The sequence below is a fragment of the Octopus sinensis genome, linkage group LG6 (assembly GCF_006345805.1).
Source record: "Octopus sinensis linkage group LG6, ASM634580v1, whole genome shotgun sequence".
NCBI lineage: Eukaryota > Metazoa > Mollusca > Cephalopoda > Octopoda > Octopodidae > Octopus > Octopus sinensis.
The window spans coordinates 95,935,136-95,950,345 of record NC_043002.1 but is presented as its reverse complement, the minus strand read 5'-3'; the positions used below and the strand labels follow the sequence as shown (position 1 = coordinate 95,950,345).

The following is a 15,210-nucleotide window of genomic DNA, read 5'->3' as shown; positions in this document are numbered from 1 at the left end:
AGTTTAATGTATTACCTTAAACTTTGGTAAAAACGTGTTTATTAAGGAAGAATTTAGAAATATATCGATACAAGGTAATTTGGAATTCTTCTTCTAAATACCTCTATTCTAAGTGATCTCAAGATCTGCTAGAAATGGCAGTTAAAATCTCCCTTAAAATCATACTCTGCTGTCTTAAAATAGAAAAGGATACGTTAAATAACGTTGTCTTAAAATGAGATCAGATGGTCGTGGCTGGAATACCTTTGATCATATGTCTATTCAATTAAGACTAACTTGAAGTTAACAGAGATGAAAGAATAGTAAACAGTAGCAACACGTTGAGTGTTTTCTGGAATATCTTTTATAAATTATCTTTTTTAAATTAAAAGTGATGATTGCTAACAGAGTGGGAAGTGGGAGAAATAAACTGAATTATTTTTTTACCTTGCAGAAGCATCCTTCGGCAGCATCTTTTTTTCCTTGAACATTTTTTCCAGTAATATTACCTTTTGCATTTGGAAGTTCTATCAGATATATTAAAATAAATATCTGATAGCAGCTTACTAGAACAATATAATTCTTCATAGTTTACAAGGATGACAATTAATATTTTGACAAATCAATAAAATTTTGTTTGTTTTTTTATCTCTTTCCACCTCAGATCAGTGAAAAAACGGTTCCGACGCCAAGAAAACTCCTTTCAATAATACCATGTTGATTGTTATTTATCTGAGTAGCTTTGAAACTGACAACAGCAAACGGAAAATCTCACGCAGAGGAAAAATAGTTCCATTAAAAATACACTTAATTAACTAACTACGAAGCAATAATATTATTTACAATTATTAAAAATAAAGACGTATATGCTAATTATATTTGAATTAATAACTTAGATGTGTAAATAGCATTTTTTTCGCCGAAATGTACGGTTTATGTATCGTTTAAGGAGTACGTGGCCTAATGCACACCACCGAAACGAAGGTCAACGTTATGAAAGGATTTCGACAATTAAGAGGGAAAGTATGATAAGGAATTGTTTGATGTCACTTGACAACATTATACAAAGACATTTCCTTGGAATTAAGGATTTATTTAAAGCACCTCATATGTCACTGTTACGAGGTATATTGAATTATATTAATACCAGATATTCACACTGAAATTATAAACTTGTGTTTAGGTTATAATAGTTGACAATTTGTACTAACACGTGCATGGATATTTAAGTATTTTTGTCGTTTTATAAAGTTACACATCTTTTAGTTTTCTCCCTCATAATAAGTTAATAGTTAAATGAAATCGGAGAACAGTTTGTAAAGATGAAATTCGTTGTGTTTTCGTTGTTGACGAATTCAGTTTCTAACTATTATAATTTGCTATTGTTATTATTTAGCCCCATAATTAATTACGATCAAAATATTTACCGAATATAATACGTACAAAACTACATTATCTGTTTTTCCCCCACTTCTTTTTTGTAAAGACGGTAGGGTATGTTTTGGAACAAGCTTAGCTGTTACTTCTAACCGCATATAGGCTATTTAATTATCTATCTCATCTATCATTCAGATGCTGGAGGACAAAGATCGATGCTTAAAACCTTTGCCGGCTTTCTCTCTGATCGGTGAAATCGCTGTAATAATGTCCGTAGGGAAATATGAGCTGGGCGTAAATTGCAGCGGTTCCAATTGTGAGAATTTGAAGGATTGGGAAAAGTAATGAATGCTAAATTTGGTGAATAAGGCACAAATAGGAGCAACGAAAGTGGGGGGGTTAACCTTGCCAGTTCAGAGGGGTTGCAACCGCAAAAGTAACGATAAAAGATATAGAATAATGTGTTTGTGCACTAGGGGGTTATTGCTGTTGTTTGTGAAGGCGCATGGCTGAGGTGGTTAGGATATTCTGCTCCCGTTTGTATGGTCATCAGTTCGATTCCTGGCGGTGCGCCGTGTCCTTGTGCAAGACACTTTGTTTCACGTTACTCCAGTTCACTCAGCTGGTCAAAATGGCTTGTAACTGTAATTCAAAGGATCATCCCTGTTTGAATCGCCCCGAGAACTACGTTAAGGGTACGCGTGTTTGTGAAATGCTCAGTCACTTGCACGTTAATTTCACGAGCAAGCTGTTCCGTTGATCGGACCAACTGGAAACTCGTCGTAACCGACGGAGTGCCAGTCTTTCATTGATGTTGTTTAACCCCAGGTTATCCCTGACTAGGCTGATCTATGATCAAGGGCGTTCCAACTTTGACCATCCCAGTTTTCTCTTGTGCAATGCATATCTGAAACTACATTATCTAATGTGCATATCTTTCATAAGTAAGTTGTAGATAGCGTGTCTTTTGAGGCAAACTTGACTACTATTTCTAGCTGGTCGAGAGACTATGTTACCAAAAGAAAAGCCCCCGCTTCAAGACTTTTCGGATTTAGAAAGTGGGGAAAGGAACTCTCTTAAAATTCAAGTACACGGTGACGTTTTAGCTTTTTCTTTGTGGGACCCGACAAATAGGGACATGTTTTTGACTCTTCGGCCCTCTCACTCTCTAAAAACATTTATGAAAATAAATAAGCGAATAAAAACGATCTAAGCCTAACGGCCAAAACAATAATTTGACATAAGTTTCATAGTTATGAATTTGTAAAATTAACGATTCATTATTTTCCTCAGCACAAATTGCATCTGCATAAGGACCAGTAGATGTTCATGTCCACCGGTCCTTAAGCAATTTGTTCTCTTAGTAAATAATTCCCCATACCTGCTGTAGAGACTCGTTGACTCATACTCCCCTATACCTCTAACACTAGAAAAGGCACAAATATTACACAATAGTATTATGCTCTATAGATTTTTGGTCTCAGACTTCGTTTACTATTATTATAACTTTCACATTTAGTATGTAGCTTTTCTTCAGTCTCTCATTGTCACTGTGGCTAGTGGAAAGTTTGCCTTACAGGTAATTGAACTGGTGGACTGTCTTCAACTATGCCTCACTGGTGGTGTTGCAGGTAGGTGTAGGCTGGTGGAGAATTTGTATTAGAGTTTTGAGTGGAGAAGCAATTCTCAACCATCAACATTTTCCACCATCAAGACAGCCGGCATCCTTGGTCCAAGCATTGGTAGCTCATGGGCTATATTTTGGTGTGCCAGAAAGATTTTTTAAACACTTTATTCTCCTCAGTAATGCTCAGTGTGGTGCGGACCAACATCCTTCCCACTACAAACTGAGTCTCTGTTTCAAACTCAAGCCAAAGAAAGGAGTCTTGAGGAAAGCATTTCAAGCTGGTAGCTTCCAGTCTGCTGAAGTGAAAGTTAACTTCAAGGTGAATCTTCAATTAAAGCATGAAGATCCTGACTCACCTATAGATCCTGCTTCAAAAGTGCTGAGGGAAAACTTAGAAAACACCATAATGCAGTCTTCTGAAGCAGACCTAGATTTTCCATAAAGAAAAATAAGGATTAGTTCAATGAAAATGACCAGAATATGTTGGTTGAGAAGAGATTCACTCACCAGACTCACCTTCCTTTAGGCTCTCTTGTCTCAAAAAGCAAGCAACCTTATGCCTTGTGTGCAGAAATTTCTAGCACTATTTTCAAGAGATTCAGAATGTGGACCAATCTCACAGAAAGAACTCTGTTTTGCACAGGTACCAGTGACTACAGAAGATTTTATGAGGCTTTGAATATTCAGAGTCCCTTGCTTTATGCAAATGGTTAGGCAATTTTCACAGATAAGGCATCCATCCTGAATTGAAAGTCAGAATATTTGCTGACTTTCCTCAGCATTGTCCATATGGCCCATGACTTAGGAATGCATCATATATCATGACAGCAAGAGAAAACACAACTGGATGAGATTCCAATGCTAAGAGAGATTGTCAAGGCCATAAAGTAGCACAAAAATGGAAAGACAACAAGAGTGTTGGATATGATACAGAATGATTAGAGATGGATGGGAGAAGCAGATGTGTTGAATGGCTCTGAGTGCAGAAGGCAAGTAGCTAGTTAGCTCAGAAGAGCAGAAGCCATTGCAGTTGTTGTACAAGAAAAAAATAGATGAAACAGCACATCTAGGAGACAGTATGTCCAGCTTGCTAGTAAATCTTTGCCAATCACTCAAATAGCTTTTTAAAGATACAACCTAGGAAGGTTTTGTGCAGCAGCACCATTCCATAGATATGAACTGTATTCAAATGTGGATCTTACTAAAGCTTATAAGTGGGTCAGTAACTAATCAAAGATCCTCAGATGGAATCCTAGTCTTTGTGTTATTGCTAAAATGTTATATGTGTGTTGTAAAGTGGGTTCTTCCCACTGGGGTGATGTGTGACTGCCGTTGTACTGTAGTTGCTATTTTATGCTAGTAACCACAGTAGTTACTTGTCATCAGATACCGTTGTATCTCTTTGAACCAGAATAGTAATACAATAACTTTTGTTTTACTATTGCTAATAGCTCTACAAGACACGAACTAGAACTGTTGACTCTTGACTCTCAACTACCAGGTAATGGTCTATTCATAATGGCTGTCTCCTACCACTTTTTACCAGGAGAGGTATACAGTTTCTCTATACAACAATATGTGGGGTTATGATACATAATCTTACTGTGTGGTGGTCTATCATTTTTAGTAACTTTAAAATATGATCCAAGATATATTATGTCTATAAAAAAGGCAGGATGGTCGCAAATGAAATACTTTTTAATCTGCTTGATCAAAATTGATCTGAGATTAGAGAACAAAAGCAACAACCTGGTTTCTTTAAATAAAAAGATTCAAATAATATTTGAGAGAATGTTTGAAGAAGTCTGTTGTATTGGACTGAATAAATAGAATGGAATTTGTATCTCTCAATAATATATAAAGTGGGATTGAAACTGGAATCACATAGTTGTGAAACAAACATCTTAACTTTATAGCCATATTTTTATCTACCCATGCACGCCCCATATCTACACCCTATATAGGTGTGGGAGTGGCTGTGTGGTAAGTAGCTTGCTAACAAACCCCATGGTTCCGCGTTCAGTCCCACTGCGTGGAACCTTGGGCAAGTGTCTTCTACTATAGCCTCGGGCCGACCAAAGCCTTGTGAGTGGATTTGGTAGACAGAAATTGAAAGAAGCCCGTCGTATGTATGTGTATATATATATATATGTGTGTGTGTCTGTGTTTGTCCCCCCCCCACATCGCTTGGCAAGCGATGCTGGTGTGTTTACGTCCCCGTAACTTAGCGGTTTGGCAAAAGAGACTGATAGAATAAGTACTAGGCTTGCAAAGAATAAGTCCTGGGGTTGATTTGGTCAACTAAAGGCGGTGCTCCAGCATGGCCACAGTCAAATGACTGAAACAAGTAAAAGATTAACTATATAGTTAGCCTTTAACGGACCCTAACCTATGTTTCTAGTGTACTGCAAAGGTGCTAGAGACAATTTGCGATTGTATAGACTGTGTGATCTGTAAGTCTGCAAGCACATAAATATCATCTTGAGTGTATGGGGAGATAAAGATATGGCTGTGAAGTTAAGATGTTTGTTTTACAAATATGTGATTCCAGTTTCAATCCGACTTTGTGGCATCATGCGGAAGTGTCTTCAATCATGGTCTTTGGTTCACTATTGTCTTGTGATTGAAGTTTGGTGGATGGAAATTGTGTGAAAGTCAATTGTGTGTGTGTATGTCTCTCTCTCTCTCTTTCTTGGACACACGTGGACAAAAAAGTGGACCTACTTCTACAAACAGTTCTTTGTCACTCTCACTATTGGAAATGCAGTAAACAGGGACTAGCCCATTGTAAAATGTATAATAAATGATGACATTTTTGACAAAATGCATGATATAAAATAAAGATAAAAGCTTCAAGTGTTGCAAAGGTTAATCTTTATGAAGTTTTGTTACATAGGAGCCATTATCTGTGCAGTGAAGATGCATGGCTCAGTAGTTGGAGTATTGGGCTCGCAATCATGAGATAGTGAGTTTGATTCCTGGACCAGGCTCTGTGTTGTGTTCTTGAGCAAGACACTTTATTTCATGTTGCTCCTGTTCACTCAGTTGTAGAAATGAGTTGCGATGTCTCTGGTGCCAAGCTGTATCAGTATTTACCTTTCCCTTGGATAACATCAGTGGCATGGAGAGAGGAGGCTGGTATGCATGGGCGACTGCTGGTCTTCTATAAACAATCTTACTCGGACTTGTACTTCAGAGGGTAACTTTCTAGGTGCAATCCCATGATCATCCATGACCCCGGTTTTGGTTAAACTGCACCGCAAAATGTGGGAGTAGTTAGGAATCTAAATCGTAGGAGACAGACACACAACTTCACTTTTATATATAAAGATATAAGATATATATATGCACACACACACACACATGAGTAAGCACATAAATGCAAAACAAAGTGGAAAAAAATAATACTCTAAGGTAGAGTAATATGCTTTTATTAAAGCTGCAAAATCTTCACAAAACTGTTACTCGGTGTTTCATTCCTATTCATTGGACATTTGTGATGTGTGTGTGTGTGTGTGTATACAGACATACATAGACAGGCAGGCAGGTAAATAGGTAGGTAGTTATGTGTGTATGTGTTCATCTCTCACCACTGTTTGCAACTGACACTAGTCTGTTTATGGCACTAGTCAGTTTAGGTGCTTTTACATGGCACCAGCCCCCATGAGCCTGCAAGACTAGAATCTCTTGGCTGATAGAGAGATGTAGAGGACATGCCAGTATGCATGGACAGCCACAATTTTACTTGTCATGTCTTTTCAAGCACATTAAACTGATACAGATAGTGCAGTCATCACACCTACACATAGGCATTCAAGACATTTCAAATTGTACATCTGCCAAATAAGCATATCTATAAAATAGCTAAGGCTGCATTCCAAAACAGGATTTTGCCTCATCACAAAATCTGATCGTTTCTGCCGTTGTTTAGTTCCAGTCAGCCCTGACAGACTTATGATCAAAGATATTCTCATATTGACCATTATCGTTTTAGAAGTGTGTGTGATCCCCTTCGGTCATGACACTGACCATGGGCTTGCACCTAGAGAGTTACCCTCAAAGCCACATGTCTGGGCCAGGTTTTTTATGGAAGACCAGTAGTCGCCCATGCATACCAGCCTCCCCTCTCCACGCCACCGATGTCATCCAAGGGAAAGGCAAAGGCCGATACAGCTTGGCACCAGTGACATCGGAACTCATTTCTGCAGCTGAGTGAACTGGAGCAACGTGAAATAAAGTGTCTTGCTCAAGAACACAACACGCAGCCCAGTCTGGGATTCGAGCTCACAACCTCATGATCGTAAGCTCGACGCTCTAACCACTGAGCCACACGCCTTCACTATTTTAGAAGTATGCCTACAATTACTTTGTACATTTTGTCTTTTTATTTCTCAAGACAGTATGGTGTGATCTGACAGGGATTTGGTTGCTATTTCTAATATACTGACTGCACACACAGATAAATACCTCTATTTGCATAATATCAAGGTCTCTTTCTTTCTTTTGTCATCTTACCATTTTTATCAATATATATATATATGTATATATACATACAATGGGCTTCCTTCGGTTTCCATTTACCAAATCCACTCACAAGGCTTTGTTGGCCAAGTGCTGTAGTAGACATTTGCCCAAGGTGTCTCACAATGGGACTGGACCCAGAACCATATGGTTGGGAAGTAAACTTCTTACCACTCAACCACAACAAAATCATATATAGTTGGTGTATTCAGGAAAAATATAAAACAATGATTCAGGAAAAAGTTTGAAGTTCATTAATAGCAACAAGTATTTTAAAAATACTCTGACCTCTTTAGTCAGTGAATTTCAGATAGAATGTTTAATAGTAATAAAATCTGTATGTAACTATTAAGTTATATATAGATGTCCATAACCATAGAACAGTACCTGTTTCACAGCACTCTAATGTGTCTTGAAGTTATACAGGCATGTCATGAAATTGCTTGACATCAGAATGTATTGTCTATATTTCCCATTTATAGAATAAAGATTAGCATGAATTACTTACTTTGAGTTACTTTTCTCTCACATGTGATCTAGTCAACAAATTTACATTGTTTAATTTCTAAAAAAAATGTATACTCTTTTACTTGTTTCAGTCATTTGACTGTGGCCATGCTGGAGCACCACCTTTAGTCGAGCACATTGACCCCAGGACTTATTCTTTGTAAGCCTAGTACTTATCCTATCGGTCTCTTTTGCCAAACAGCTAAGTTATGGGGACGTAAACACACCAGCATCGGTTGTCAAGTGATGTTGGGGGAACAAACAAAACACACAAACATATACACTCACATACATATATATATATATATATATATACGACGGACTTCTTTCAGTTTTCGTCTACCAAATCCACTCACAAGGCTTTGGTCGGCCCGAGGCCATAGTAGAAGACACTTGCCCAAGATGCCACGCAGTGGGACTGAACCTGGAACCATGTGGTTCGTAAGCTAGTTACTTCCCACACAGCCGCTCCTACACCTAAATTTTGTTTATATAACCTGAGCTGCTTCTAATTCATATTTGAAAAAAATATGTATATTTATTTTTGTTTATTTTTAGTAAAACAAACTTACTGTTTTCTTTAACCCTTTAGCATATAAACTGTCCATATCCAACCAAAATATTCTACTTGTTTTATGTTCAAACTGACCAGATCTGACTTCTCGTATCTACCCTACTAGATCATTCTAAAAATAAACAATCACATCATCAAAATTTCAAAGCTATGAGATAATGCATGGTTAATATAAAACAATTGAATAATAAAGCATTATATTTGACAAAAGTGGAGGTGCGTGGCTTAGTGGTTAGGGTGTCAACATCATGATCATAAGATTGTGGTTTCAATTCCTGGACCGGGCGACGCATTGTGTTCTTGAGCAAAACACTTCATTTCACATTGTTCCAGTCCACTCAGCTGGCAAAAATGAGTAATGCTGCGATGGACTGGTGTCCCATCCAGCTGGGGAACACATACACCATCAAAACTGGGAAAACGGGCCCATGTGCCTGGCTAGGCTTTAAAAGGGCACATTTATTATTATTTTATTTGACTGAATAATGTGAATGTTAAACAAGTTTAAAGGCTGGAAGGCACTAGAATACACTCTCATTAAAATGTGCCAGTCAGATTAAAAGGATATCTGTTGCAGTTGATTGTCTGAGTTATGTAGGGTTAAAATTGATATGTATATAATATTGGAAATACATACATTGTGTGGAGGCGCAATGGCCTAGTGGTTAGGACAGCGGACTCGCGGTCGCAGGATCGCGGTTTCGATTCCCAGACCGGGTGTTGTGAGTGTTTATTGAGCGAACACACCTAAAAGCTCCATGAGGCTCCGGCAGGGGGTGGTGATCCCTGCTGTACTCTTTCACCACAACTTTCTCCCACTCTTTCTTCTGTTGGCCTGCTCGCTTAGCCAGTGGAGTGGCGTCATTCGAAGGCTAAAACAATGTGAACGCATTGTGACCAGCGATGTGTAACAACATCTGATGGTCTGGTCGGTCACGTGATCACATACATTGTACATTGAGCAGGATACACAATAACAATATTACTGAAAATTCTGTAAAAGTCGTATAACAAGACAAGTATATATTTTATAAGAGTATTTAACATTACACAGTATGTAAAAATATAAAAAATTAGCTTTTTAATTTCAGCATTGTGCTCTGGCACCCCATCACCATCACCAACTTTATCTCCCTTACCGCTACCCTCTTCCACCCTCACATAATACTGGGTAACCATGTTTCTCTTCTATAACAAAGCACCTGCAGTTGTCCCTCTATCATGCTTTAGCCTTCAAATCCTGGCATAAAGCTACCCCACTCTCTCAAATGCTTTCCAATTCAGTTGAGGGAGCTTTTCTCTTTTCTTTATCTCACAAGCTACATTGTTAATGTTACGAAAAATGCACCCAGTACATGCTAGAATGTGGTTGGCATTAGGAAAGGCATCTAGCCATAGAATCCATGGCATAGCTGTTATTGGGGCTTGATGCAGCTCTGTGACTTGTCAGATCCTGTTAAAATTCTAAGTATGATAAATGAGCATTTAAGGTTGATGATGGATAATTTTAGTACTGGTTCCATGATAATTTCTAAACTACTGTATCACTAACTTTGAAATTATTGATGCCTGTATGCTTAACTAGTTTAGTAGCAGCACTTTTAATTCCTACACTATGGACATTATTACTCAAGAGTTGTTGATAGATAAACCACCACGTCACAGTCTTCTCAGGACTTGCAACTTTCAGGTGCATCCCAGCAACAACTGGTCATGATTTAGAACAGGAAATCAGGAACGTTTTTAACCAATTATCTCAAAATATATTTATTTATGCTGAGGTTACCCCCTTGATCTGAAAGGAAGAAAATCATAGATTCTTTGAATTCAAAAGTTTTATTGAATCTATTTATATTGAGAGTACCATTATAACTGTAAAAAGTATAAAACAAATGCAATAAAAAAAGGATTTTTCTAGAAACCTTTTCAAATCAGGTTTTGGTGAAATAATGTTTTGTTTTTGTTACAATTATATCAAAATTGAGGAATCTTGATGCCAGAGCAATTTGGATACAGTCTTCAGGGTCCAGTCAATTACTCTGCTTTGTTTTTATGTTCATCAGAATGTAAGATCATTGTTCACAGAGGTAGGTTGTTGTAAAAGGCAGCAACTTTTTGATCACCTCCTCATGTCGGAAGAAGAATTTCTGTTGCAACAAGGAACACATTTTTTATATAATTTTACTTATATCTAGTCAGTCTTCATTAACCCACAAAATTTCATTTTTACCCCTGTTCGCTGACCTCTGATTTAGAATTTGCATCAAATTTACATTTCAAAGAAAATGTATGTTCATCCACAACATTGCATGTGTACAGAATAGTTTGCTTTTTAATACCTTACTCATCATACAAAAAACTCTTGCCACCAGGCACAAGCTGATAACTTTCTTATTTATAAGTTCCTGTTTCTAATTCAAAGATAGAGTCACAAGCCTATTCACTGAATCATTGTTCTCCCTTAACCCTTTAGCATTTAAACCGGCCATATCCAGCCAAAAGTATTCTGCCTGTTTTATGTTCAGATCTGGTCTCTCACACCAACCCTACAATATCATTTTAAACATTAACAGTTACCTCATCAAAATCTCATAGCTACAAGATAATGCATGATTAGTTCAAAACAATGTGGATAAAAAAGCATTAGTTTTGGCAGAATGATGTGAACACTAAAGGGTTAAGGTGTCAAGCTAGCAGAATGATTTGAGCATTGGGGAAAATGCTGGCTATTTATGTTCTGAGTTCAAAGCCCACTAAGGTTAACTTTGTTTTTTTATCCTTTTGAGGTTCAGAAAATTCAATAACAGTGAAGTACTGGGGTTAGCAATGTCAACTAAACCCTCCTTTCAGAATTGCTGGCTTTGTGCCTATATCACAAACCATGGTTACTCTCCCTTGAAGCCATTTGTAAACTATATTACTGAAAATTACTTAATCATTGAAACACCAATGAAAATTGCTGCTATACACTACACCGATAGTCAAAGATATCTGTGAAAATCAACATTGACTCAACATTATAAATTATAAATGAATTGACATTGTCTTTTACTTGTCTTAGTCATTTTATTGTAGCCATGCTGGGGCACTGCTTTGACAGATTGTTTTGAACAAATTGATCCCAGTACTTGTTTTTATGCCCGGAACCTACTCTATTGGTCTCTTTTGTCAAACTACCAAGTTACAGAGGCATATACAAATCAACACCAGTTATCAAGCAATGGTAGGGGGCTAACACAAACACAAAGGCACACACACATAGATAGCTAGCTCGCTAAATTGACAAGTTAACTGATAGACAGATGGATAGACATGATGAGCTTCTTTCAATTTTCATCTGAATCCTCCCACAAGTTTTTGATCAGGCCAAGGCTATTGTAAAAAACTCTTGCACAAGGTACCATACAGTGAGATTGAACCCATGATCATGTTATTTTAGAAGCAAACTTCTTACCTGTGCCTGTACATATTTTTCTTATAGTTGTCAACTGTTTAGAAGAACATTAATAGCATTAATTCAACAGGTCATAGAAAGTCCTTGAAGTCTGTGTGTAAAACTCCTTCTTGCTGGCCTGTGAATGCAATAGATACAGCCATTTCTTACAAATTTGTGAAGGCAATGGGTACATCCTCTTCCTACAAACCTGTGGAAGCCATAGATACAGCCTCTTCTTACAGACCTGTGATGAGGACAACCTTGTGAAGGCAATGAGAAAGGATCTGATCCTTTGCTAAGCCTCTGAGACTGATGGAAGGTAAGAAGGAAGTTACCCTTACCCTGAAGACTTTGTCTGAATACCTGCAATAGAAAGGACTCTGCTATGGTTATCCAGGAGCCAGGTGTTGTTGTTAAAGTAAATGATGAGATGGTTTTGGCTAGAACACCTTTCATCATAGATCTGCTATATCAGAACTGACCTTGGGCTAAATCACTCATATCACTATCAATAGATTATTCATGTTATTTAACTGATAGAATGTTTATTCATCATCATCATTTAACCCTTTGAAGATGGAGCCTCATTTGGAGTTTCAGTTCCAAGAAGACAGAGCCCTTTTCCCAGCATGCAATTATTTTTCAAAAAAATTACAAGAAATAAAGTAATTCCTTTCATATATAAAACTATATATATTCTTGTAGGAAATTCAATGAACTAATACAACCTTTATGAATCAAACTGAAACCTCAGCATTTATTCAAACGTGCCATCTAGTTCAGTATCCCTAATCCTAAACCAAGAGTTCACAACATCATCACCATAGTAATTTTGATCTTCTCCATTACTTGTTGGTTGTTTTCACCAGTTTCAGTACCTGATTCACTGCTAGGCTGAGAGAAATCAGACTTGTTAAGGAGATTTTCATCAGTGTCACTGTTGGACATGGTAAAATTTCATGATGCTCACTTGGAACACAAAACAATCAATGTAAAATCACAGAACACAACAAACTAGCTAAGTGGCAATATCTGATTTCCTTTCTGGCATGGGTTGGATGGTTTAACAGGGAACCAGTGAGCTGCAGGGCTGCATCAAGCTCCACTGTTATCTTTGGCATGGTTTCTACGGTTTGAAACCCTTCCTAACACCAACCATTTTACAGAGTGTACTGGGTGCTTTTTTTTTCATAGCACCAGCACTAGTGAGGTTGCCATGAAAATTTGCCAGACATAAAAGAATAGAAGAAAATGAAAAGGAAAAAGCTCCCATTACCAAGAAGAAGTATTTGGGAGAGGAATATTTTAGTATATTGAATGTATTTCTCATTTTATCCAACCATACAAAACACAAACCAAAAAACAAATAACCAAACATTTTGATTACATTATGTAATAAATAAAAATTATTTTATCTTTTGAAAATATAATGGATAAATGTATGTTGACAAACTGTTTTATTATTTTTTAAAATTTCTACTAGTTTCACGGGCATCTAAAATATTGCCATTTCCTTATCGGTGTTTATCCACAACTGAGACCTCAAAGGATTTGTCTAATTACTTGAAAGCAAAAATCTCTCTTAGTGGTCCCATTACCGTAGCAGATTACATGCGAACAGTATTAACTCATCCTACATCGGTAAGTATATTTTTCTTGTTTTGGTATTTAGGGAATGTTTTGAGTGTTGGTTTACTTTTCCACCTTGGTTTAATGGTTTGTTTAAGCCATGACAATTTTTAAGACCGTACTGTAAAATAGTTCTTTTGAAATGGAGTGAAAATATCTCACAGTGCTCTTCAACCTTCCATTTAACAAGTTGTATTTAAAATTCAGAAAAAATATAATTTTATTATTAATAAGATGGTAACAATGGTCAAGTTATTAAAAATAATCAATAATAGTTTTTAAGAGCATAATTAATCCTTTTCCTGAAAAATATACATAAACTGTCAACTAGAAGTAAAGGCAATGATTTATATGAGTGAATAACATATTGTTGCAGTTTATGTTTTTTTATTCTGACTGTAATGGGTTTAAACTCTCTTTTCTGAACAAGATGTTGCACAGGGGAATTGATATTGGGACTATGTGGTTTTGAAATAAAAGAAGTTAGACATGCCAACACTCATAAATACTTTTATCTACAATGAGGAATTTACCCACTTCATCTAAAAGTATAGTCCTTCTTGCTAACAGGATATTAACTGGCCTTATTTTTATAAAACATATTGACACTTATCAGAATACAGAATGAACAACCTTTTGAAAGCAACATCATTGACATGTACATTAAAGTAACTCTTAAAATGGGGACACTTGCAACCTCAACAATTATGAGAAATTTCTTGGTTAGAAGACCTAGATAGTTGCCCCTACTTATGTCTTTTCTGTGCATGTCATAAGGGCCTTGGTCTTGCATTTAGAAAATTTTCAGTTTATAATTGAAGGTTCATTAAAACTGAAACTTGGAAAGGAAGTTTCTCCTCTTCTTCCTTTTCTTTTTCTCTTTCATTCTCATTCTCTGTCTCTATCTCTCTGATGAACACACATATACACATATACATGTATATGCTCATATATATTTGTACATATACAATACATAATCATTATCATCATTATCATCATCCTCACCCATTAACATCCATTTTCTCATACATCCTTCAGTTAACACAGCATTTCACCATGTGTGGCCCCTTATCGTCTCCTTCATCTTGAGATCAGCTTTTCACACTTCGTCTTCCTCTCTACTACAAGCTCCTTCCACTTGGATTACTTTGCACTTCTTCACTAAAATTTAATCTTTAATATACATCATATGTCTATATGAGCAAGGTCTTCCCTCTTGCACATCACAGCTAATCATGCTTATACCTTTTATTTTTTCTCTTGAATTATCTGTAAGCTGTTGTTTGTATGTGTTAACATTACTCATCTTGTGGAAAGTGTTCACCTCAGTTATTTCCAGTCTTTGCACATCTTCTCAGTCGGTGCCAGTGTTTTTGTTCCCAAGTGGAGGCGCAATGGCCCAGTGGTTAGGGCAGCGGACTCGCGGTCATAGGATCGTGGTTTCGATTCCCAGACCAGGCATTGTGAGTGTTTATTGAGCGAAAACACCTAAAGCTTCACGAGGCTCCTGCAGGGGGTGGTGGTGAACCCTACTGTACTCTTTCACCACAACTTTCTCTC

General features: G+C 37.0%; 2 protein-coding genes across 4 annotated transcripts in view; one reads left to right on the top strand and one right to left on the bottom strand.

Moving 5' to 3' along the window:
* The window catches only part of LOC115212764 (ERO1-like protein beta), a 49,957-nt gene extending 49,204 nt beyond the window's left edge, over window positions 1-753 (bottom strand). Inside the window, exon 1 of one of the 2 annotated variants that reach the window (XM_029781437.2) lies at window positions 427-753. In XM_029781437.2, coding sequence (XP_029637297.1) covers window positions 427-567 — 141 coding nt within the window. In that variant the 5' untranslated portion in view covers window positions 568-753. The remainder of the gene's footprint in view (window positions 1-426) is intronic. The other variant, XM_029781436.2, reaches the window with a different exon arrangement.
* A 168-nt stretch (window positions 754-921) lies between these two features.
* Window positions 922-15,210, top strand: part of LOC115212763 (protein arginine methyltransferase NDUFAF7, mitochondrial) — a 49,322-nt gene continuing 35,033 nt past the window's right edge. The window contains exons 1-2 of one of the 2 annotated variants that reach the window (XM_029781433.2): window positions 922-1,104; window positions 13,505-13,662. In XM_029781433.2, the coding sequence (XP_029637293.2) occupies window positions 1,005-1,104; window positions 13,505-13,662 (258 nt within the window). In that variant the 5' untranslated portion in view covers window positions 922-1,004. Of the gene's footprint in view, window positions 1,105-2,108; window positions 3,303-13,504; window positions 13,663-15,210 lie in introns of those variants that run through there. The other variant, XM_036504172.1, reaches the window with a different exon arrangement.